The sequence below is a fragment of the Monodelphis domestica genome, chromosome 2 (genome assembly GCF_027887165.1).
Source record: "Monodelphis domestica isolate mMonDom1 chromosome 2, mMonDom1.pri, whole genome shotgun sequence".
Taxonomy (NCBI): Eukaryota; Metazoa; Chordata; class Mammalia; order Didelphimorphia; family Didelphidae; genus Monodelphis; species Monodelphis domestica.
The window spans coordinates 257,896,147-257,921,684 of NC_077228.1; the positions used below are offsets into that span (position 1 = coordinate 257,896,147).

Sequence of the window (25,538 nt, forward strand, 5' to 3'; positions counted from 1 at the left end):
GGGTAACCAAGGGAGACGTCAGACATGCGCAGATCCCAACATTAGCTCTCTACCGAGAAACTGCCTTTTGGCTCTGGAAGGAAGGAGGCGGACTCCTCGAGCCTAACGTTACAAAGGGCGGAGTGGGTTGAGGTGTGGGATCTGCCGCCTTCCCTCGGTATTACTTTCTTTTCTAATCCCCTTCCCCTTCCCGGAGGTGCTCCGCCCCGCTCCGCCCCCCACCTTTTTTTTTTGAGAGAGATTGAGAGCGAGAGCGGGAAATCTGCGACGGCGCGCCTGTGCTGGAAGCTCATAGTGAGAAACTTCCGGATGGGATTCCAAACTGGAGCTGGCTGTGATGGCTGTGGAGGATTCCTCGTCTTCGGGTTCCGTGAGTTTTCCCTTCTATCTAGTCATTCATCGTGGTTTTCTCTTTATAGTCCTTCCTTTCCGTGTCTTCTTCCGCCATTTTCCCTCCCTTACCCACTCCTCCACCTCTGATGCACTTCTGAACCGATCCCGAAGTGCACGAGAACTCGAACCCAAGGTATAACCGAGAGTACCCACTCCTCCCCCAATTCCGGCACAGAGGCATCCCTGACTGGCGCATGACTGGCGCACCAGGGTGATGCTGTGCTTAAGAGTCCGGAAACTCGAGTTCAAATCCAGCCTCAGACGTATGCTTACTGTGACCCTGGACAAGTCATATACCAAATGTGTACACATATGCACACATTTATATACATGTACATGTAATTTGTTCAGCCATTCACCAATTAATTGATGGACACCTCCTTTAAGATAAACATTTTTGTACATGTACATTTCCTCTTTATTAAAAAAAATATCTTTGGGGGATAAGCCTGTTAGTAGTATTGTTAGACTAAAGAGTATTTTACAATTTAGTGACCTTGGGGCCTTTTTATTTTCCCTTCTCGATACCTCCTCTAAAGTTCTTGGTTGAAGAAAGAGTGATTAACCTAAGTGCTTCCCATTTTTTTCATTTCCCCTAGGAGCAAGCTTGGCTGCAGGTTGTCCATACCTTTATCCAGAAAAACCTGTGTTCAACTAGCAAAGACCCTTGTATCCATTTAGTAGAAGCAGTAGTTGACTGTGTGAAGGCTATCTGGGCATCCTCAGGAGGAACTGGTGGTCTCTACCTGCCTCTCAGCTACAGGTAAGGAGGATAGGGCAGGAGTCCCGAACTGAATTAGAGAGAGCCATCTGTGCCAATAAATCTAAGTGAAATGGATGAATATTTACAAAAACATAAATTTCCCAGAGTAACAAGAGAAAATGGAATATTTAAATAATCCTATCCTAGAAAAAGAAATTGAACAAGCCATCAACGAACTCCATAAGAAAAAGTCCCCAAGATTCACAAGTGAATTCTACAAAACATTTAAAGAACAATTAATTGCAATACTATATGAACCATTAGGGAAAATAGGTAAAGGATTCCTACCAATTTCCTTTTACAACACAAATATGGTACTGATACCTCAGTCAGAAAGAGAAAAAACAGAAAACTATAGGCCAATCTTCCTAATGAATATTTAAAATTTTTAAATTTAGTTTTAAATAAAATACTAGTAAGGTGATTATAGCAATAGTATGACCAAGTGGGTTTTTTACTAGGAATTAAGGACTGGTTCAGTGTTAAGAAAACTACTATCAATTATCATTGGCCATATCAGTAACAAAACTAACAGAAATTATCAATAGATGCAAAAAAGCTTTTGATTAAGAAAAAAAAAGTCACAGTTGAGACAGTAGGAAGGGGAAGGGTGACAAGGAATGAATTTAGGGAAGGGAAGATCAGGGCACAATTGCTCTCTTCTAGGAATGTACCTTGAAGAAAAAATACTTTTTTTGGTGGGGAGGAGGGCTCCCTATGAGGAGGAGAAGAAAAAGGACAGTTGGGTTCTCTACACATGTTAAAAATGCTACTTAATGGGGCAGCTAGGTAGCACAGGATTACCATTCCTGGAGTCTGGATGTTCAAATCTGACCTTAAACACTTCTTAATTGTGTGATCCTGGGCAAATCATTTACCTGATTGCCTAGCCTTTGCCACTCTTTCTTAGAATTGATATTGACAGAAGATAAGGGTTCAAAGACCAAAATAAAAAATACTAACTACTACTACTACTACTACTACTATTAATTCCTATTATTTCTAGTTAACATTTCCATTGCACTGTACTAAGGAAGCGCTTTACATTTATTATCTCTTTGGATCCTCACAACAATCCTGGGAGGTAGGTGCTATTATTATCCTCATTTTACAGGTGAGGAAACTTAGGCAAACAAAGACTAAGTCACTTGTCCAAGGGTCACACAACTGGTAGGTATCTGAGATTGAATTTAAGTTAAGGCCTTCCAGATTCTAGGCCTGGTACAATGTCTAGATTTTACACCCAAGATCTTTGATTCTCACATGAAGAGGTATCACTGTTGCCATTTCATGTATGAGGAAACTGAGGAGGTTCAGAGATTTGCTTAAGGTCATGTGTGTGACTTAGTGGTGCAGATCCACGCTGTCATTTACTAGGCATCCAGTATAGACTCTTGGTTGCCATTTAAATCCCTTCACAGAAAATGAAAACCAGAAAAACCTAAAAAGCCTATCCCAAATTGATCCCATTTTGCCTTTCCATTCTAATGATACATTATTCTCCTTCATATACATTGTGGGTCAGTCAGATTGGCTCCCTTAGTGTTCTGTATTTTGGAGGTCGTGTCACTCATCTTGGTGACTGTAGCAGTCCAGCCCAAATGTATATTTAAGAGGCAAGGATTGTGTGTGGGCACATGGCCATTCTGCGCATGGCAATGAACTCTGTTCCCAGCATGGCTAAGGTTAGGGCGAGAAACCTTGCTTCTCTTTGTCTTACTCATCTGGGATAAAACCCCACCTTCACCTTGTTGCAATTTGCAATTATCCAATGGCAATACACTATGTAACTTATCAATATGTATTGAGTACATTTGTGTATCAAAGAGATTAAAAAGGGAGCAGCAGCCCTCTCTATCCTTCTCTTGATCCTTCTCTTGGAGATCTGACAGGATTGCTTAACACTGTCTTTCCACCTTTCTCTCTCCTCTCTATCTTTACCTGAAACCTAGCCTTTGGCCGGGTGTCTTTTCCTTTTCCAATGCTAATACCTAGTACTCTCTAATTCTTCCTACTATCCTCTGTTCATTCTCCTAGCTAAGCTATATCATCCTCTGACCGGTGAAGTGTTAAATTGGGATCTTTGGACGGGAATTAGCCTTTCAGAGACGTCCACTGATCGGGGCATAGCTGTGGTTCCAAGATATTAATAAGACCTGATCTCTGACTCATTTCTGACATCTCGAACTTGGCTCCAACACGCCTTCGCGGTATCCAAAACTTCTATCCTTTTTCTATCTTCCTACCTTGTGGCTTCTCGCGGGTCCGGGAAGCTATAGTGACTCTTCATCTCTGCCTCTTGGATATATTGTTTCCTTCAAAATTTGGCTTGAGTCCCACTCTGTATGAAGCCTCCCTGCAGCTAATGCCTTCCTCATAATACTGTCCCTTTTTTCATGTGGGTTTTGTGTATTACCATTTACATAGTGCTTTAAGGTTTGTAAAATACTTTACAAATCTTTCATTTTATCTTCACAACAATCCTAGGAGTAAGGTGTAGATGCTGTTATTATTCCCCATTTTACAGAGGATGGTTAAGTGACTTGTCTAAGACCACACAATGAGTAAGAGTCTGAGGCTGGATGTGATCTCAGGTCTTCACTTCAGCCAGGTGCTCTCCCTATTGTTCTCCCAATTGCTTATACACCTGTGTATGTCCATGCTGTCACTCTGGGCTAGATTATAAGATCCTAAAAGACAAAGACTGATTCACTTGTCTTGGTGTCCCCAAAACCTAATAGTGCTTGACAAGTAGCAGGTCGTTAGTAAAAGTTTATTGATTAATATATTACAAATAACAGCTTGGTTCAGTTCAACTCACTTTTTTTTTAAACCCATACCTTCTGTCTTTGAATTGATACTAAGCATCAATTCCAAGGCAGAAGAGCTAAAAGGTCTAGGCAATTGGGTAAAAGTGACTTGCTCAGGGTCACAAAACTAGGAAGTATCTGAGGCCAGATTTGAACCCAGGACCACCTGTCTCCAGGCCCAACTATACATTGAACCACCTAGCTTCACTTTTAAACATTGGTAGCATAAAGCTTGATTCATTAAGTATCATATTGACCATATTGTATCCATTTAAGAGAAAGAATAGGCAGCAGCATCAAGTACAGAAAGCTTGTCTTGAAGCCAGGAAGACCTGTATTTTAGTCTCATCTCTTGTGACAAGGAAATCACTTTCTGTCCTGCCAAACTGCCAAAACTCAATACTTCTATTACCATCCAAAGGTGGGGTTGGGTTAGTGTTGGTTTATTTATATTAGGGACTGGAGTCTTTAGACAGATAGGTAAGGATTAGATTAGCTCAAATCTGTGAAGACTCAGTGACAAGACATTTAGATCTGGGGGAGGTTTAGGTAGTTATTAGTTTAGGATTATCCAAATTCCCTTTTCACCTTCCTTGTCATAATAAATCCAACATCCATCCCTGATATATAGTGGTCTGTGTTTGTTATCTCAGGATAGGCTTTGCCTGGACTGGGTCTGTTAACATGTCAAGCCACAGTCAATCTACTGACACTGCCTTCTCAAATCAGTTAAATCTTCTGATACTGACCTTATCTGAACCATGTAATTCCATCCCCAAACCACCCTCCGTTACACATGTTGAGTTGGAAGTGCCTGTAGGATATCTGATTTCTTCTCTCTAGAGAGAGACATGGGCTGGATAGATAAATCTATGTGAGTCATTTGCATAAAGATGAAAATTAAACCCATGGGAACTAATGAAATCACCAAATAAGGGAATGTTGAGTGAGATGGAGAACCCAGGACAGACTCTTGGGACACCCACAATGTCCACTCATAGAGGAGGTGATAGGGATATTAAACCAGCAGAGGAGATTAAAAAAGCATTGATTATAACAACCAGAAGACAACCAAGAGAGCAGAATTAGGAAATGGGGAGAGCACCCAGAAGAAGAGCAGTATCTGCTCCTGAGAGACTGAGAAGGATGAAGATCAAAGAAGACCATCAGATTAGGTCATTTTGAGATCAGTAGGAACATTGAAGAGAGCAGTTTCAATTGAGTGATGGGATCAGAGGCTATATTGCAGAAGGTGGAAATGGGAGATTTTTTTTGTTTTTTTTTTTTTGGAAGGGAACACTTCTGAACTGCCTCAGCTCTGCTAGCTGCTACACCTAAATTCTAGTTGCAACCTGCTGTCTCACTATTCTCTAACCCACTCCTTGGTTGGCTAGACTTTTCTACCTTGCCATTCATTACTTTGTACTAATTTCCATTAGGGGAGTGTTTTTTTTTTTTAACTTTCATACCTGACTCTCTTTATTTTTTTCTTATTTGTACACTCAATGCTAGCATAGTCCATGGCATATAGTAGGTGTGTAATCAATACTTAATTTATTGATTGTTAAATTCTTACTCATTTCCTGAAAGCTAAATGAAATTTCTCCCCTTCTCTTTCTTTGATCTGGACTTCTATTTGACCAAATTATTGGGAAATTATTTACTCTCCCTTTTTAAGACAAAACAAAAACAACCAAATATATGCATTATTTTAGCAAATGTTCAGGGCTAACATGCTAAGTCAAGGCTCCTATGATACTGTGGTAAAGATCCTTCCTTGCATCCATCTAGTTGTTAAAGTGTCCTATTGGCAGTCATTGCTCTTGGCAGTTCCTAAGTGAGAGTAAGGTGGTCAATTGTCTCTTAGAACTTGATTTCTCACTTTAGGTGTGATCTGAAACTACATAAAAGCAGGGCAGTAATTCTCAGCTATTAAGGACTAGAATACTGAGTTTGGGGTGAAAACTTTTTATTTTATTTTATTTTTATTTTATTTAGTCAATTTAGAATATTTTTCCTTGGTTACAAGAGTCATGTTCTTTTCTTCTCCTACCCCCAACCCCTCCTGTAGCTGAAGCGCAATTCCACTGGGTTTTACATGTGTCCTTGATCAAAACCTATTTCCATATTGTTATGTTTGCATTCAGATGATTGTTTAGAGTCTAAATCTTGGGGTGAAGACTTAAAGATACTCTGTTGCTTTCTCTCATGACTTTGGGGAAGCCACTTGGATCTTTGGCTCTTCAATTTTTTGTAAAAAAAGACTTGACTAGATCATTTCTGAGGTCCTTTTCATCACTAAATTTGGCATTTCTTGAACATGAAATAGTTTTCAGGCATCTCTTTCCCCTTCTTAAGCATGCTGTAGTAGCTTTTGTTAGTATCTATGCTTGAAAAAAAAAATGTAATAGCAAAAAACTTCAATGAATTATATAATTACTTTGTATTTTATTCATTAATCATAGTATCTATATACATTTAAAAATAATAACATATAGGCAAGATAAATTGCCAATTCTGTCTATATAAGATATGTTTGCTTATTTCTGGCATCAGAATACCCAGACCATGAGAGATCTGTAACTCAGTTTCTGAGAACCATTGCTATACTGAATGTATCCAACTCTGAATGTATTGGTTCCAAGACAGAAGAGCAATAAGGGCTAGGCAATTGGAGTGAAGTGATTTGCCCAAGATCACACAGGCCAGATTTGAACCCTCCAGACTTTAGCCCTGGTGCTCTATTCTGTGCTACCTTGCTTCAAGATTTTTTTTTTAGGTACTTGTCTGACATAACTACTCTAAGACAGATATGGGTCTTAGAAGTGAAGACTTTCTTTTTCCTTCCATTAATGAACAGAACTCAAGGCTAATGATCTAAAGCCTTGCAGGAAAGAGAAGAGCATATGGTTTTCAAGACTGATCGATGAATTTGGTGACAAGTTAAATAATGTTAAGCTAACAGTACAGTTCAGAAATTCAGTATGACCTTGCCACTTATGTAGGCATTTTTTATATTTTTTCTCTAGGATTGTGAAAGAGAATTCTTTATTCTATTGTCTATCTTGAGTTAACACTAACTTAAGTACCCCTACTTAGTACCTCACTAGACTGAATCAACAAAAAAAAACTCTACTTAGAACTAGGTGATATAAGTGTGTATATATATATATATATATATATATATGATAAATAGGTGATGTAAAAATTAAATTTAGTCTCTAGTAATAAAAGTATTATATTTTTTAAGGTTTATTAAGGATTATTAGAAATCAAGGAATAAAGAAAATACAAAATAATAAAACCACATGCCTAGGGCTGATTAGCACATTCAAAGCTTACTACATCTTGCAAATGGCTGAGCAGATAGAGGAGGAGGTAGGTGTAACTGCCAGTTTAAATGACTAATTGTGATCTCGCCCAGGTGGAGACTCAGGTGAGATTATAGGGAATTTTGAGAAATACCAAGGACTTCTGGGGCTTGAAGTCTAGGGTTCAAATCTTCATTTTAAATCTCCACCCCCAGGCCTGAGGAAGACTAGTCTCTCTGCTGGGTCTTGTAAACATACCAACTTTACAAGACCCAGTGGAGAGGCTAGTCTTCCTCGGGTCTTGTAAACATACCAACTTTGAAATTACAATAATTTGAGGATAAGAGGAAAAGAGAACAAAACCAATAATTGCATTGACAAAAAGCCAGTTAGGGGGCAGTCCCCTTTGGCATGAAAATATACATACAAATAAATGTTCAATCAACCACACCCAAAGTTCATTCTTGATCTTCTTGTGCAGCTTGTGGTCTGTGGAGGCATCAAGGACTTCTTCAAACAGTTCAGTTTCTGGATTCGGAGAGGTAGCATGTTTCTTAACCTAAAATTTCTCTCAAAGAATTTAAATTTTGCAATTTAAAATAATAATTCTACATTCCCCCCCCTGAAGAGGGTGATTGAAAAACACAGGGATCACTTAGGGATGAATGGCTAAGTTATGAAGTATATGAATGAATTGGTAAGAGAAATCAAAAACATTTTTAAAAATCCAAATAAAAAAAGACAATTTCTGGATGAAATATATACTATCAGAATCTTATGTGTAAAAATTCTAAGTAAAGGAAAAATAAATCTATAACAGGTCCTTGAATCAGGGCCCAATTAAAATGTTGTAAGCAATTAAACATTTACCCAGTCAGTAGCCAGGACTACAGAAAGTTGCCACACTATGAAAGACAGAAAAGGTACTAGATTATAGGTGCTAGGTAGGAGCCAAATTTAAGATACTTGTCTGTAAGCATTTTCACAAAGAGTATGGATACTTGGAAGGCCTACATCTTAATGTATGTCAAGTGTCAAAACCTCGAGTCTCACACTAGGTTCAGGTCCTTTGTATTGGCTTAGAATTTTCATCAACCCCTTTGGGATTGGTTGGTCTCTGACCTTGTGCTCGACTGGCACTGTGCAATGGCTCTTTTTGCATTTTCTTGTCCTGGAATCAGACAGAATCATTAAGCAAAGTCCCATAATGTTTATCAATAAATGGCATCATTTTTTATAGTCTCAAGCTTTTGGGGCATGCATTGATATTATAGCAAATATATTTTAAACTTATATTACTGCAAATCAAAAAAGTTAAAGAAAATCTTAATACTGGTGACGTGCTTCAAATATAAAAAGGAGAGAAAAATAAAAAACTGAAATAGTATATTGCACATGCAAGCAAAATATAATAATAAAAGAGTTTTTAAATTCAAAAATATAGCTTATAATCATTGACATTGTGTCAGCTAAGGAAATGTAGAATATAAGGCTTTCTCACCAAAAATGAGATCCATTTCCTCTTCATATCTGACCATGATCCACTGTGAGTACAAGCAAATGATTTTTACAAAGCAACAGTTTTTATAAAGAACAGTAGTTCAAAATCCCCAAAATTCACAATAGCCTAGTTAATTACAATAGCAAACAAACCCACTATCATATTTTACATAAGTTGTTGTATGACATTTAAAGAACCTATGAACTGATGGATATTTGTCACAATTTTTACAGAAGTAGCAAACATTTCAACCATGGCAAACATTTTTAAACAAAGTAAAACTTATTTGGGTCTAGAACATCATCAAGAAATCTAGAGATCATTCCAAAAATGTGGAAGTAAAGTGAGCTGAAGAATTATAAATGAGAGAGCTCCTCTTTTGGGAGTCATCCAGGTGTATAATGCCCTGGGATTAACTTCCCAGCTCCTTTAGTATGAGACTGTGATGTCCCATTCGTTCACATTTTTATAAATGTGGGAGGTGGGGGTTATAATTGTATTTCACTTCAGCTACTAAAATGTACCTTACCTCCTGTTAGAAACAGGCAAAATGACCAGAGTTGCTGGGAAAAAAATCTAAAAATCATGTTTAAAGACCCCTTAAAATCAATTTGAGATATTTAGCTAAAATTTATTAAATTTTCCAAAAGTTATAGAATTATAACCAGTTTTTATGAAGTCTATCTATCCTTTTGGTGATAATTTACAAAGTCAAAAATAGAAAAAGGCTGTTTTTATATGGGCTTATTCAATAATATTCATTCAGTATAGTTATAGGGGGAAAGCAACAGAATATAACAGTAGTTAAAACCCAGTACATTAAAATGATTCAGTGTAACAGAATAGTATTGAATGCATTAGTATATGAACTTAAAACCAACAAAATTAAATCTTAAAACAACCAGTAAAATGCAATAAAATACAGAGGTTTTTATAAAACTTTGGAGTCTGAAATGCCTTAAAAATATAACCTCCAGTCTCTTAAAGTTCATTTTTTAAAAATCCTTTTAGATGCTTATTGTCAGAAGGCAGAAGATTGGTAAGGGGTAGGCAATGGGGTTCAAGCCCAGGGTCACACAGCTAGGAAGTGTCCAAGGCCAAATTAGAACCCAGGACCTCCTGTCTCTAGGCCTGGCTCTCAATCCACTGAGCTGCCCCCCCCCCCCCCCCCCCCCGGGGAGGGTGGGTTTTTGGAATCTCAAATTGGGCCAAAGAGTTGCAGGGAGATGAAATTCTCTCGTGAATCTCAGGTGAGATAAATAAAAGAATCAGTGCAGTCAAAAGATATTCTTTGAAATACACCATGCTTGTAATCAACTTCCTATTTGGAAAAGTCTCCCCCCCACCCCCCCCCCCCCATGGTTCCCTGCCACTGTGGAGGTTAATTGCAGCCTAAGGAAAGATCACCCCTGTTTTTACCAGCTGGTTTTTGATTCCAAAGACACAAGGGGCAGCTACCAGCAGTCTGGGTCCTGGGGCTGGGCCTGGCGCGATGATCGATCTGGCTCTGAGGCCAGAGTTGCTGGGTCTGGGTCTGGGTCTGGGTCTGGCGTTGGGCCAGGTGAGCAGGATGACTGGAGCGCAGAAGCAGGCAGCAGGAGTGAGTTGAATCAGAAGCTCTGCTGAAAAGCCTTGGAGAAACGTGGCTTAAAAAATTATCTAGGCAGTTGTTCCTTAAAAATAAGCTATTAAAAGCTGAACTTATGGATAGTCACAGTAGAGAAAAGGTTTAGTAAAGTTAAGAAGATTGAGGGTATTTCGTCATAACTGACGTGGTCAACCAAAACTGTAAAAATTAAATTTAGTCTCTAGTAATAAAAGTATATTTTAAAAGGCTTATTAAGGAGTATTAGAAATCAAGGAATAAAGAAAATACAAAATAATAAAACCACGTGCCTAGGGCTGATTAGCACATTCAAAGCTTACTTACTACATCTTGCAAATGGAAGGATGAGGTAGGTGTTACTGCCAGTTTAAATACTAATTGTGATTTCACACAGGTGGTGAAATTATAGGGAATTTTGGGAAATACCAAGGACTTCTGGGTATTGAAGTCTAGGGTTCAAATCTCCATTTTACAGTGAGAAGCTAGCAAGGTACTTAGAGAATTCATACCCTTAGGAATTCAATCAATGTGGAAACTGAACCTTTTTTTTTTTATAAATTTAGATTGTATTTTTTATTTTTTTGGATATCTTTTTTTTTTAATTTTTTAAATTAATTTATTTAGTCAATTTAGAACATTATTCCTTGGCTACAATAATTAAATAATTACATTATTTCCCTCCCTCCCCTCCAATCACCCTTCCTGCATGTGAACCTTTTTGATGAGAACTTAACCTTCCAAAGGTAAGAAGTGCCCCCTGGCCAGTGGTAGACAATTTGGAAACTGATTGGCCCTTGTGAAAAGGGGAAGATACAAGAAGTCACCATAAAAGCAAGCCCCAAACTCTTTCAGCTCAGATTGTCATTGAGAAGATAGTCTGAAGAGATTATTCTGGAGATAGTCTTCTTCAAGGCAGACCCAGAGCAAAACATGTTGGTTGATAGGATAGATAACTTCTCTATCCCCCTCATGTTTTTCTTTATTGTTTCCTCTCTATTTGTAAATAAATTTCAGACTCAAGATATAATAAATACTGGCAATCACATAATTTCATGTAGTCATCAGCCAACCATTAATTTTAACCTTTACAGGAGGCATAGAGAAGTTTTTGTCTTACTAAATTCTTTTCCATATACTTACAAATTATTTTTTGTGGAGGTAGAAGTAATTCATTTTTTTGTAATTCTATTCCTTTCCAATTCAGTATTCAGATGTTTCTTTGTTTTAAATTCCTTATTCTGTGAGGGAAATAGGCAGGTCCTTCATTGCTACATGCTGTCCTAACGTAATTAAAAAAAATATTTTATTTTTTCCCTAGTAACATGTAAAAACAATTTTTAACATTCATTTTTTAAAAAGCCATGAGTTCCAAATTCTCTTCCTTTCCTTCCTGCCCTCCCCCCTTCCCTGACATAGTAAGCAGTATGATATAGTGGAGGAATGACCACCTACTCAAAAGAATCTTGAACTTGGTGTCAGTGTGTCAAAGTCTCACAAGCCAGTGTTAAAAGAGTTTTACAGCTAGCAAACAAGTACAAAGTATGGGAGCAGGCAGCTTTTAATCCTAGTCCCTGATGCAAAGATTGTCCAGCCCCTCATTCATCACTGGCTGGTTAGTTGAGAGTTATCTTAATTATTCTAATATATCCTAATTATTCAAAGGGGTCTTAACCAATCAACTCAAGGACTGTTTCAATCCTATGTATGTGCATGTCTTATACTTGAAACAAGGACTGTTTCAATCCAATTTATCTGTATATTCCATAGCATTTTATCCAATCAGCACAAGGACTTGTTTGTCTGAAATAGGACTTAGGTTTGGAACACAAAACATTTTTTTCTTTTTCTTTCCTTTTTTGTTTTGCAAATGGCTAATGGTGGAAATATAATTTGTCTGACTTTATATGTATAATGGGTATTGTTTTTCTTGCTTTCTCAGCGGGTTGGGAAGGGAAGAATTTGGAACTGAAAATAAAAATTAAAAAACCAAATAAACTTAAGTATTGCCTGTTCAGGAGAATCATGTTTTCCAGTTACTCTGACCTTAATGCTGTAGTTTCTTTTTTATTGACTGTGTAAGATAAAAAATGTGACCCACTCACTTAAATTAAAAAAAAAAAATCCTGGAGTCAGAGAATGAAAGTAGAAGAGAAAGAAGTTCTTTTTTTTTTTTACTCATGAGGAAAGGCAGATGACCTGGTGGCAAATTGCAGATGCCTGGGTGCAAATACAGGCATTTTATAGGTTTGTGACAAGAGATCCCCTCACCCCTTTGTCTAGAGGCCAGGACTTACAATCTAGATGTGGTCTATCCCAAAATAGCAAGATACATGAGCATGAGCTCATCATGTGGGAGAGGGTAAGAGTATTACCTTAAATTTTCAAGGGAAAAAAGAGATAAAAGAGCTAGCTGTAGCTGGACTGAGTGTCCTTGTCCTTGTTCTTGTTTCTTGAGCCCTGATGATGCCCTTGAAGTGATATAAAAAAGATAACTAAACATCCTCGAAACTGAAAACAGACATTTCATTTCTGGTGGTGGGGGTGTTGTAAACTGGATGCTTTACCTTGAGAATATTGGGGTGTGAACTAAGTGCTTTACTTTGAGAATTATACACTTAATTCTTAATTCATTGATCTAAAATAAAGTAAAATAGAATTTTAAAACAATATTAATGAGTCTGTCACTTGTTAACATGTAAAATATTCAAAACTTGTTTGTATTTTTAGTCTGCCTTTATTGCCTTTTGTGAGATTATTTAATTGTCTACTGTGTAAAAACAGTAGTCATTTTACATTTGACTTTTTAAAATTTCATTTGTCCAGTACCAAGAAGCATGAATTCCCCTTTCCCTTATTTCTAGTACTCTAGGGTTTGCTTAAAACTCTTGTGTTTAGCCTTTTTGAACCTATTTCCTACTTTGATTTTCTTCTTGATTTTTCCATATGAAGAGCCCAATGTTAGTCCATTCTCTTTATGGAAGTTGATTGATTTACCCTGTAGCATCCCAAGCATATTCACATCTATGAAATATAAATGACTGTATGGCTACTGTGTCTCCAAGCATAAGGTTATACCAATGAGGCTTATGAATGTAACTTTGAACTGGCCATGAGGCCCTTGGCTAAGACAAACTCATTAACATGCTTGGACTCAATTCTCCAGGAAAGCTCGGTTTGCAATCTACACTCCCAAAGGTGTTCCCTCTACCTTGCCACCCAATCTTAATTGTCTATACTTTGTGATGTGGCTACTAGTGCTTGGGAGTACCGCCCAAGCAGGACAGGATTAAATTCAGAGGCAAACCCATGAACTTCCTCTTGGCTTTCTCTCCCCTTTCAAGTAGCTCCACTGGCTCCTTAATAACTATGTCTCTCTCTCCTCTTAACCTTCTCCTTCCCCGAGGCTGTAACCATCTCTAACCATCTCGGCCTGCATTCCCTATCTTAATCTCCTCCTCCACCTCGTGTTCCTTTGTACTCATACTTTCCTATTAAAGGGAGTATCATAGGGGTTGCCTGCCCTATACAAACACTGACTTGTCCCTGTCTTTCATTCTCCACCCTGGTTCTCGCTTCCTATCTCTCCTCAGTCCCATCACAAAGGTGAGCCCCTTCCCTTGTGGGACCCTGCTGGTCAGGGAAGTCCATTAAGGAAAACCCCACATACCCAGTAGATCATTAGTTTCCTTTCTTGGTGGTTCTTTCTTAGTAGCTCTTCTGGTTTGGAGCAATCAGAACTTCTTAAGGTCAAGGTACTGCTTTCATTTTTTTTAAACCTTTTTTTAAACCTTTACCTTAGATCATCTCCAAAATAGACAAGCAGTAAGGGCTAAGCAGTTGGGGTTAAGTGATTTGCCCAGGGTCACATAACTAAGAAGTGTCTAAGGCCAGATTTGAACCTTCCAGACTTCAGGCCCAGTGGTCTATTTACTGTGCTATCTTGCTTCCCCTTGGGAGATTTTTTAAAGGTTTATAATGTATTTTTTTCTTTTTTTTAAAATTTCTTTTTTCAGTTACATGTAGAAACATTTTTTCCATTTAATTTAACTTATTTTTCTCCAATAGCATGTAAAAATAGTTTCTAACATTTTTCAAATTATCTCCCTTCCCACACTCCTCAACTCCCTCCCCCATTGAGATGGTAAGTAATCTCATATTTTACATGTGCAATCATGTGAAATATTTTTCCACATTAATCCTTTCATGGAAGGAAACTGGAACCAAAAAAAAAATAAGAAAAAGTGGAAAAAAATTTTCTTTGGTCTGGATTCAGAGTCTGTTAGTTCTTTTTCTCTGTAAGCAAATGATTTATCATGAGTTCTTTGGGATAGTTTTATATCATTGTATTGCTGAGAATAGCTAAGTTATTCATAGTTGTTTATTGTATAGTATTCTTGTTACTGTGTACAGTGTTCTCCTGGTTCTGCTTATTTTACTGTGCTTCAACTCATGAAAGTCTTTAAGGGTTTTTCTGAGCTTTTCCTGCTTGCCTTTTTTTTTTAAACCCTTACCTTCCATCTTAGAATCAATACTGTGCTTTATAACTTGCCCAGGATCATGTAGCTAGGAAGTATCTGAAGTCAGATTTGAACCCAGGACCTCCCATCTTTAGGCTTGACTTTAAATCCACTGAGCAATTTAACGGTTCCACCCCTTCCCCTTCTCCCCCCCCCCATCATATCTTACAGTACAATAGTATTCCATTACAATCATATACTATAACTTAATCAGCCATTTCCCAAGTGTATCTCCCACTTTCCAGTTCTTTGCCCTCCACAAAAAGCTGCTTTAAATATTTTTTAGTATATTGGGGCTTTTAAAAAAAAATTCTTTGGGATACAAAACTATATATACAATATACCTATACAATACAAAATAGTATTGATGAGTCAAAGAATATGTATTGTCTTATTGCACTTTGGGCATAGGCAATTGTTCTCCAGAATGACTGAATCAGTTTATAATTCCTTCAACAGGGGCATTTGTGCCATACATAGTTTTCCTACATCCCCTTCAAGCTTTTTTATTTTCTTTTTCTGTCATCATAACCGATTGTTTTAATCTGCATTTCTCTAGTAAATAGTGATTTAGAGCATGTTTTGTATGGTATGGAGAACTTTAATTATTTTGTCTAAGAACTGCTTGTTCATGTTCTTTGATCATTTATTAGTTGGGGAATGACGTATTATAGATTCAATTCATTTCTCTGTGTATTTGTGAATTGAGGCCCTTTTTTAGAAACTTGTAAAAATTTTTGCACCATTATGTTTACTGTGTATTACTTTTTATCATGTTTCCCTCTGTTGAGTTTCTGACCACCACCTTCCCCAATTTGCTCTCTTTTCTATCAGTCCCACCTCCCATTCTCTTATCCCACCCCTTTCTATTTTCCTATAGGATAAGATTTCTATATCAAATTGATTGTATATGTTCTTCCCTGTTGAGCCCATTCTGATGAGGGTAAGGTTCACATACTCCCCTTCCAACCTCCCCAATCTTCCCCTCCTCTCAATACATGCCTCTTTCAGGACTTAATTTAATTTTTTTTATATTATCTCATGTTTAATTTATACCTTTGCCCTCAGCCTATGTATACTCCTTCTAACTGCCCAAAAAAAAGACAAAGTTCTTTGGAGTTACAAGAATCATCTCCCCAGATAAAGTTGTACACAGTTTAACAATATTGAATGTCTTTTGATTTCTCCTTTCTGTTTTACCTTTTTATGCTTTTCCTGCGACTTATATTTGAGAGTCAAATTTTTCATTCAGCTCTGGTCTTTTCATCAGGAATGTTTGAAAGTTCTTTAATTCATTTAATACCCATTTTCCCTCCTGAAGGATTCTGCTCAGTTTTGCTGGGTAAGGGATTCTTGGTTGAAATCCTATCTTCTTTGCCCTCTATAGTATTATATTCTGAGCCCTCTGATTCTTTAATATTTATGCTGTTCAGTCTTGTGTTATCCTGACTATGACTCCATGATATTTGAATTGTTTCTTTTTGGCTACTTGCAAAATTATCTTCTTGACCTGGGAATTCTGGAATTTGGCCTATAGTATTCCTGGGAGTTATCCTTTTGGGATCTTTTTCAGGAGGTGATCAGTGGATTCTTTCAATTTATATTTTGTCTTCTGATTCTATCATGTCAAGGCAGTTTCCTTGCTAATTACCTTAAAAAATTTTTTGGTTATTTATTGAAAAATAATTTTTAAGCTGTTTTTTTAAAATTGGGGCTTTCAAGTAGTCCAATAATTCTTAAATTATCTCTCCTGAATTTATTTTCTAGATAATTTATTTTTCCCATGAGGTAGTTCACATTTTCTCCAATTTTTTTCATTCATTTGACCTTGATTTAGTGTACTTGCCCAATCCAATTGTTAAGGCATGATTTATCTTTTTTCCATTTGGCCAGTTTGCTTTTTAAGATGTTCTTCTCTTCAATGGATTTTTGTGCCTCTTACCAATTGGCCTGTTTTTTTTTTTTTTTTAAGCCCTTACCTTCTGTCTTGAAATCAATATTGTATAATGGTAAGGACTAAGCAATTGGGGTTAAGTGATTTGACCAGGGTCACATAGCTGGGCAGTGTCTTAAGCCAGCTTTGAACCCAGAACCTCTCATCTCTGGACTTGGCTCTCAGTCTATTGAGCCACTGAGCTGCCTCTCTCTTGCTCTGTTTTTTATGATACTAATTTCTTTTGTATTTTTTTGTGCTTCCTTTACCAAACTGTCAATGTTTTTCATAATCTTTCTATATCACTCATTTCTGTTCCCAATTTTTCTTCTACTTTTTAAATTTGATTTTTAAAATCCTTTTAGAGCTCATCCATTAATTCTTTTTGGGCTTGGGAACAATTCTTTTTTTTTTTAATTGGAGATTTTGGATGTAGCAATATTGATTTCATTGTTTGTGTTCGTTTTTGTTGTGTTTCATTGTGGCCAGTTCTGTTTTTCTCTCTTGTGCTATATTGCTTCCTATGTATACATAGAAATAAATGCAAAATATGTTATTTAGTCTTAAACATTTTTAGGAGGTGAATTTTTAAAAAAACCCTTATGTTCCATCTTGGAATTAATATTGAATATTGGTTCAAAGGCAAAAAGAGTGATAAAGTCTAGGCATTTGGGGTTCAATAAGTTGCCCAGGTGAGGAAGTGTCTACTGCCAGGTTTGAATCCAGGATCTCTAGTCTTTAGGCCTGACTCCTGATGTACTGAGCCACCTACCTGCCCTGCTGAATTCTTTTTAAAAAATAAATTTAAATTTTATTTTAATTAAAAAAAATTTTTTTAATTGGTAGCTTTTGTGTCTTTCATTTTTCCAAATGAATTTTATTTTATTAAATTCTTTAAGTTGTCCTTTGGATAATTTGACTGGTATAACCTTAAACTATAAATTAACTTTGGTAGTATTGTCATTTTTATTACATCAACAAAATCTGGCATAAACACTAAAATATTTCTTCAGCTACTTTACTTTTTTAAAATTTCTTTTAGCAATTCTTTGTAATTGAATCTATATGAGTATTTTGTGTATTTTAGTAGATTGATTAGCAAAGTACTGTTTCAGTTCATGAACTTGTATGATATTTGGAAACAAAACAGGAAGAAAACACAGTGGGTAGAGCTTCTTGGTCCTTTACTGACTTGGTTACTTTCCTTTACCTTTGGTATCCCCTACTTTCTGTCAACTCTGCTCCTTCTGGGATGGGGATGACTTTGTGAGCATCTTAAATATTAGTTTCAGAGGAGGAATCCCTGACCTCCTTTCTTCACAGTTTTGTCTCTGTGCAGGAGCTTAGAACCCATCAACATCTTCCATGCTGTAGCCATCTGGCTTGGAGCAGTACTGAATACCAGACTTGGGCTAACAAAGCTGGACTGGATAGAGTTCCTTTGCCAAGGGAAAGGTTGATACTGGTGGGGACACTGACTGACCTGCCAGGGGATTTGGATCCAGAATTAAGGGATGGAAGCCTTTATGTGAAGGACAACAGTGGGACATTAGACTGTGAGGTGAGCTGGACCTCCAGTAGTAAGCCCAGATATATTTAAGTCCATAAAAATTCTTTGTGGTGGGGTATTTGGATCTATGGTAAAGGGAAGGAATGCCTGGGTTCCAGCTGACTTGATTTTACTTTGATTTTTCTAGCTCTTGGACCTTAACCTCTCATGGCTGGGCCACCTCTTCCTTTTCCCTAGTTGGAGTTATATCCCTTCTGCTTGGCAACGGAGCTTATCAGGAAGTGGGCATTTGGAACTGTTGTGTCCCCCAGTACCTGTGTTGCCTCTAGGCTTCAACCATGACCCTGAAACCCCCATAAGAGTTCTCTACCCAGAGATTGCATTCCACCTGCTCCAGCACAGGTAGTTCTTCCCCATGTGGCAGAGGAACCACCACTGTGAGAGTTCTGTGTTTGGGAGCAGGAGACTCTACAAGAGAGGGAAGAAAGAATGAACTCTAGATTCCCTGAAGGGTGTGGGGTGGAGGAGAAGCTGAAATACACTGTTCTGAGGGGAACGGGAGTATAGGTACTAATAAGGTTAAAATCATGTACTTTTAAGAAGTGGGAATAAGGGGAATAATATGGGGGAAATTCCATTATCAGAGGTGGGTTGTATACCCAAGGAAAATGTTCTGCTTTTAATGGAGGTGGAGATAGAATGGGAGGACCTTTTGGGAAATCTCGCTAACCATGTGGTGAGGGTGGTGTGTTACTGCTATGTGATGGGCTGAATGGAGAATATTCTTCTGAAGGAAAAGGGCAGGGGGGGATAAGATTGTGGCACTCTTCTACACCATTCCTCTTTCCTTTCTTCTCCTTCACTCTTCAGAAGCAAATTTCGAAGGCGGCAGTTACACCTTGCAGGGCAGCTGGTACGATTGAGTACACTGGTAAAGACCCATGGAAAGACCTATTTCATCTTGTCACTGGGAGGCCCCTCTTCAGCCACCACCCCAGTGCCCATCATTGTGCAGGTACAGGAGGAAATTGTTAAAATGAATGAGGAAGAATGGAAAGGATGGATTTTTAGAGATCAGGTCTCTGGGATCATAAGGTTTAAAACTGGAAGGTTCACCATGTTGCTTTAGACTAGAGCTTATCTAGTCCAACCACCTCATTTTATTAGTTGGGAAATTGAGACCCAGAAAGAGTAAATAACTTGCCTGAAGTCACACAGATATTAATAATGATTGACATCTATATAACTTTAAGGTTTGCAGATCACTTCATGTACCTTAGCTCATTTAAGTCTCAGAATGACTGTGTAGTGTGTAGCAGTGTTATAATTTGAACTACATGGTGAATTAGATGGCCTTAGTTGGTTCTATCTTCTTTTAAAGTTATGCTCTGGATTTGGGAATAGGAGCCAGAAAAGTAGTTAAGGTGTTATTAATAGGACTGGAATGTGGAGGGGCAGGGACAATGTAGGGACAATATGGGAGAAGAAATTGATAGGATAGCTTGGTAAGGTGGTTGTGATGGAGGGTGGGAGAAATTTGGTTTAAGATCTGGTGAGGTGGTTCTCCTGGCAGTGGGGAAACTCCATTGAGAACTGTCCTTCTGACCTTTCTCCCCAGATCCCCAGCCAGTTGGTGTGGCATCATGCTCTGCGGCCTGGCCATTCATACGTACTAACAAATCTGCAGATATCTGTTATCCGTGGTTTCTCTAATCGTATCTGGGCAACTGGCCCCTCTTCCCATTTGATGCCCCTTGAGCCTGAGCATGTACAGGAGTTTAATGTGGAAGAACTTATTTTGGAGACTATCCCTAATCTTCTCCCTGTACCTAGCAGCTCCCAGGAACATCATAACTCCATCAGGGAAGTAAGGATGCTGTCATACAAGGTAAGAAAGGAGCTGGAGGACTGGAGAGTCAGAAACTTGGTGGGTCTCTAGAGGGAGTGGGATATGGAGAAGAAACTGTCAACTGAGTTCTTTAGAAAAGCAGGAGCAGAAGAAATTAGAAAAGTGAGTAAATCACCTGCTCTCTCTTTAGGGGACAGTTACCAAAGTGCTAAATGACTCTGCTAGCCTCTATGAACTGGATGGACAACTATGTCTCTGCCTTGCCTATCAGCAGCTTCCTAATAATGGTCGAGCAATCAGGCCAGGAGCACAGCTAGAGGTAGGTGGGGGGTGTGGTGTTGGGGGGGAGAGACAGAGAGAGAGAGAGAGATTGATTTTGCACGGCGCAAAGGATTATATCCCTGGAAAAAGTACTGTACGTGAGCTATGCCACCACTGATCCTCTCTCTCACTGACCACCAATGAAAGAGGCGCTCTTTCCAGAAATGGCCTGGGGCAGGGTGGGGGTGGGTGGGCTGCATGTGGCCCGGGGACTGTAGTTTGGGGACCCCTGGCCTCGACTTACTGCTCTTCTGCCTTGGAAGTATTGACTTAGAATTGGTTCTGAAACAGAATGTAGGGCTTAAAAAAAAATGATTTAGGTTTGCCCTTGGGGAAGAACTTTCTAGGAGGGTGGTATCAAATCTATACCTCTAACCTTGATTTCTTTCCTGAACTCATCCACATATAGCTTCCTGTAGATATCTTCACCTGTATTCCAGATAATATTTCAAATTCAATGAATAATAGATCTGAAGTAGAGAAACCTGTCTTTAATATTGCTAATAGGACATTAGTTTATTTTTTTGGAAATTTTATTTTTTACTTTTAAGATGTTTACAAGTTTTATTGAGGTAAAGACAGAAATACATAGAAAAACCGGAACATCATTCCAAGCTAATATAAGAGCTTTGTGTGATTATGGGATGTAGTTGGTATAAATACCTTTTTAAATGTTTAGAAAGAATGTTTTTAAAAGAAGTCTTTAGTGATGTCACTAGGTGACTTGATTCCTATGCTTTTAATAAATGTAGTTTCCTCTACAAATTTTAAAATTTTATTTATTTCTAAAAGTATTTTCCATGGTTACAGGATTCATGGTCTTCTTCCTTTCCCTTCCCAGAGCTGACAAACAATCCCACTGGGTTATATATGTATTATCACTGAGAACCTATTTCCATATCATTCATTTTTGAAGTAGAGCAATCTTCTAAAACCAAAACCCCAAATCTTACCTGTATAAACAATTTGTATAGATCTCATGTTTTTCTTCTGCATTTCTACTCCCAGATTTTTCTCTTCATTCTTTCTCATAAATTCCTTGGGATTGTCCTGGATCATTGTATTGCTATTAGTAGCAAAGTTACATTTGATCATGCCACAATGCTTCATTAACTGTGTACAATGTTCTCCTGGGACTGTTCATTTTACTCCACTTCAGTTCATTGAGGTCTTTCCAGTTCATATAGAAATCAAGCAGTTTTTCATTTCTTATAGCACACTAGTATTCCATCACCATCATATACCAACAATTTGTTCAGTCATTTCCCAATTGAGGGACAACCTTTCATTTTCAATTTTTTACCACCATAAAGATTTTTGTGCAAACTTTTTTTTATCTCTTTGGAGTATTAAAAAAAAAAAGAGCATGCAGTCTTTTAAAGCCCTTGGGCAGAATTCCAAATTGCCTTCCAGAGGACATTAGTTTAAATGATGACTACAGGAGGCCTTGAGGAGGCCTTACAGGAGGACTTTCTGACCCTGACAAGTCACTTCTCTTTGGCTCTTGGCTTCTTCATTATAAAATATGTTGGTTAGACTAAATGATTTTTAAGTCCCTTCTTGCTCTAACATTCAATGATCCTTTTTTCAAAAGTGGGTAATTGCACAGTTTATTTTTAATTTGTATTGATATTTTTTGTTTTACATCAGCTCCATTTCCTACTATTCTTCCTCCTCAAATTCAGCCTATCTAAAGCAGAGCTCATTATTTCTCCCACCTCCTGATTAAACACTCAGCCCTCAAAGTTTCTTCTTTTGTTATTGTCACCCAAATTTGTTGGCCCAGAATCTAAGCCTTGAACTTTCTATCTCCTCTTTCTTGCCTAACCCTGCATCCCCTATAGCCAATCAGTTGCGAAGTCCTCTTAATTCTCTTTCTACACCACTTTATGCTTCTGTCTTTTCTTTCCACCAACATGATCACCATTCTAGTTCAGGGTCTTTTCACCTCTCACATGGACTTTTTTTTTAGTAGCTGTCTAATTAGTCTTTCTACTACTCTCATTCTCTCTCAAGCAGTCTTCTACACAGTTGCTAAATTAATTCTTTGAAAACATGCATCTGACTATGTCATTCCTATATTCAAAAACATTTTTTACTGCTTTTTTGTTTTTGTTATGATTAAAATTATTTTGAGAGACTGATTTTGGGTAAGAATATTAGTTTATTGATTAGGTTGGCATCATAATCAATAAAGTGACATAAGTCACTCTTTATGACCAAAGATGACAATGGACTGGATCAGGTACCATACACTTTTGGGAGAACATTTATTCAACTCCTCCTTTGAACATCCCAAGACATTTCTAATTGTTACACAGTCAATTGGGAGGTGGTCCATCTAAACATCCACCCCCTCTTTATCTCCATGTTATGGGGTTTGTGAACACAGAAAAAGAATCATAAAACATTCTGAGTAGCCAGACTTTGTGAAAGGAATACATTCCTAAGGACAAAGAAAATGCAAAAATCTGTAGACTGGATGGTGCCTGAGAGGTCCAAGTCTTAGGTTTAGTAATTCTTTCTAATATACAGAGATTGGGGCCATTCTAAACCAGATCCTGATATATGAAAAAGGAATTCTCTAATAAAATAGACTCTTTAGCCTTACATTTAAGCCCTTCACAATCTGCCTACTATCTATCTTTTAAAACATGTTATTATATTAATGCATTCTTATTATATTGCTGTTCTTCATAGACTGTATTCCAGACCACCAACTGATCTACCAGCTGTTGCCAGAACTTGGCATTCTATCTTCCTTTTTCCGTGCTTGAATTCCTTCTTCCTTCCCTTCTTCACCATTCCCTCAGATCCCTCATGTAAACCTTAAAATTTCTTAACTTGTGAATGTTGGAAATTTCACCATTGGAAGGTTTCATGCTTGTAGGGAATTTCCTAGTGATAGTGGGAACTCTATTGGAATGTGAACCCCATTGGCATGGGAGGTTCCTCCTCCCTTCTTAAGATTACTTTAGGACAGAAACCTTTTGCTGAACAATGGAAAGGGCTTTGATGTACCTTCTACTTTGGAAAACCTTTCCTTACATTACCAGTTGTTAAAGAGTTCTTTCCCTCTTCAAATTATCTTGTATTTACTTATCAGTTTACAAAGGATATTTCCCTCTCTAGAATATAATTTCCTTGAAGGCAAAGACTGCTTTCAGTTTTTATCTTTGTATTCTCAGGCAAGGTCTTAGTGCCTTGTACATAATAGGAACTTAATAAATATTGAATTAAATTGAGGTAGAGGAGCTCTGGACTACTTCCTAGGAGAACTGCTATTTACTAGGGGCTGTAGAGGGGGCTGGCTAGAACCAAGAGAGGTTGATCTCAGCTGAGAGGCCTGCATGGTTGTTACTCACAAACACATGGCTTCCAGGCTTCACTAGAACTAAAGAATAATAGATAGGAGGTAGAGGTGAAAGTTGAGAAAACATACCTTGCTTGATTTTTGTCTGACTTTTTGGTACCCCACTGGGTTTTTTGTTTGTTTGTTTTGGCAAAGATAACTGGAATGGTTTGACATTTTCTTGCTCATTTCTAGCTCATTTTATAGATGAAGAAACTGAGGCAAGCAGGGTTAAGTGATATGCCCAGAGTTATACAGCTAGTAACTGTCTGAGGCCAAATTTAAACTGTCTCTTCACAGCCACGCTATATTCTTAGATTTACACAGGATTCAGTCTTGAATTTTTGTTGTTCTTTATATTTTTTGGTAGTCTTTGTGTATACTGTTTTCCTAGTTCTTGCTTCATTTGGCATCTGTTCACAGAAGTCTTTTCCAGTTTCCGTATATTATTCATATTTGTCATTTTTCAGTAGCAATGGTATTCCCTTATATTTGTATGCTAAAATTTGTTTTGGCCAAACAACTTGCAGTGGGATTTCATAGAATTATAGGTTTAGAGATGGAAGGGACCTTAGAGGTTATCTAGTCCAATATCCTTAGTTTTTATCTAAGGAAACACCAGGTGATTTGCCTAATGATACTAGACACAAGATTTGAATCTTAAGCCCCACTGTTTAATGAATTTACAGTGGGGTTTGATGGTAAGATATTAATGATACTATTTCAAAAGAGCAATTGGGTAGCCTTATGTAATATATGCCCATATAGGAGAGACTCTACTTTTTTGCTTTGAACTTGGAAATTTAAGGGCTCTTAAGTTATTAACTATTAAGTTATGTTATTATATAACTATTAAATATAATTATATAATATAAGAATATTATATAACTATAAATATAACTATTAAGTTATTAACTATTAAGTTATCTGTAGCTGTCTTCTTCATCTCTTTCTACCAGCTCCAAGATGTTCACTTCTTCCAGTCAGTGGGTGGAGTTCCCACACTGGCCCCTTGCCTCCGAGGAGCTGTCTTGCTTCAGGGCTTTTCTCAACAAGAATCCCTAAAGCAGTCTCCCCACTCATTCTGTGGGGTTGTCTTGCATCTGCGGCTGTTATTAGAGCGTCACATGGGACTTCCTCTCTACCTGTGGACAGCCAGAGCTCTGGAGGAGATAACTAGCAAGTAAGAGTAGAGAGGGGAAGGGTCAGAGAAGTAAAAAAAGTTGCCTCTCTTTCTCTTTTCCCCCTACCTCCTTGGGATAAGACAAGGACAGCTTTTGCTTGGAGTTGGGTTTGGGGATGGTAGGGCTATCTGGGGGAAGAGGAGGAAGAGGAAGTCTGGGAAAGCCAGGCACTAGAGGGGTAAATATCTGTGACTCCAAGGTCAGTGAATCAATCTTCCTTGTCTGGCCAAGGCTATGTCCTCATTTGCTGAAGCATCATCAGTTACTAAAAAGTTCAGCTTCTGGTACAGCTGGACTTGGGGAGTTGCTCCTGGCTCCCACATTGGATGTTCTAGCTCCACCTGGGAGATCCATCCGGAATGTATATCAAGAAATTGTAGAAGATCCACATCACTGTCCCCTTCAGGAGGTATGAGAGTGTATAAAGGATAGGTGGGTAGAAATGCTGAGATCCAAGGTGCAGGTGATAAGATTCCAGAAGTCTTCTT

At 37.9% G+C, this 25,538-nt stretch overlaps 1 protein-coding gene across 4 annotated transcripts in view; it reads left to right on the forward strand.

The window, feature by feature from the left end:
* Positions 1-25,538, forward strand: part of CTC1 (CST telomere replication complex component 1) — a 39,927-nt gene continuing 14,389 nt past the window's right edge. For 2 of the 4 annotated variants that reach the window (XR_008916475.1, XM_007483128.3), the window contains exons 1-9: positions 1-370; positions 993-1,156; positions 18,158-18,395; positions 18,532-18,746; positions 19,215-19,359; positions 19,963-20,232; positions 20,384-20,512; positions 24,826-25,049; positions 25,282-25,459. Coding sequence is in view for 3 of the 4 variants with exons in the window: in XM_007483128.3 (XP_007483190.1) it covers positions 338-370; positions 993-1,156; positions 18,158-18,395; positions 18,532-18,746; positions 19,215-19,359; positions 19,963-20,232; positions 20,384-20,512; positions 24,826-25,049; positions 25,282-25,459 (1,596 nt within the window). In the remaining variant the exon portion in view is untranslated. The remainder of the gene's footprint in view (positions 371-992; positions 1,157-18,157; positions 18,396-18,531; positions 18,747-19,214; positions 19,360-19,962; positions 20,233-20,383; positions 20,513-24,825; positions 25,050-25,281; positions 25,460-25,538) is intronic. The other 2 variants (XM_007483125.3, XM_007483126.3) reach the window with 1 other exon arrangement.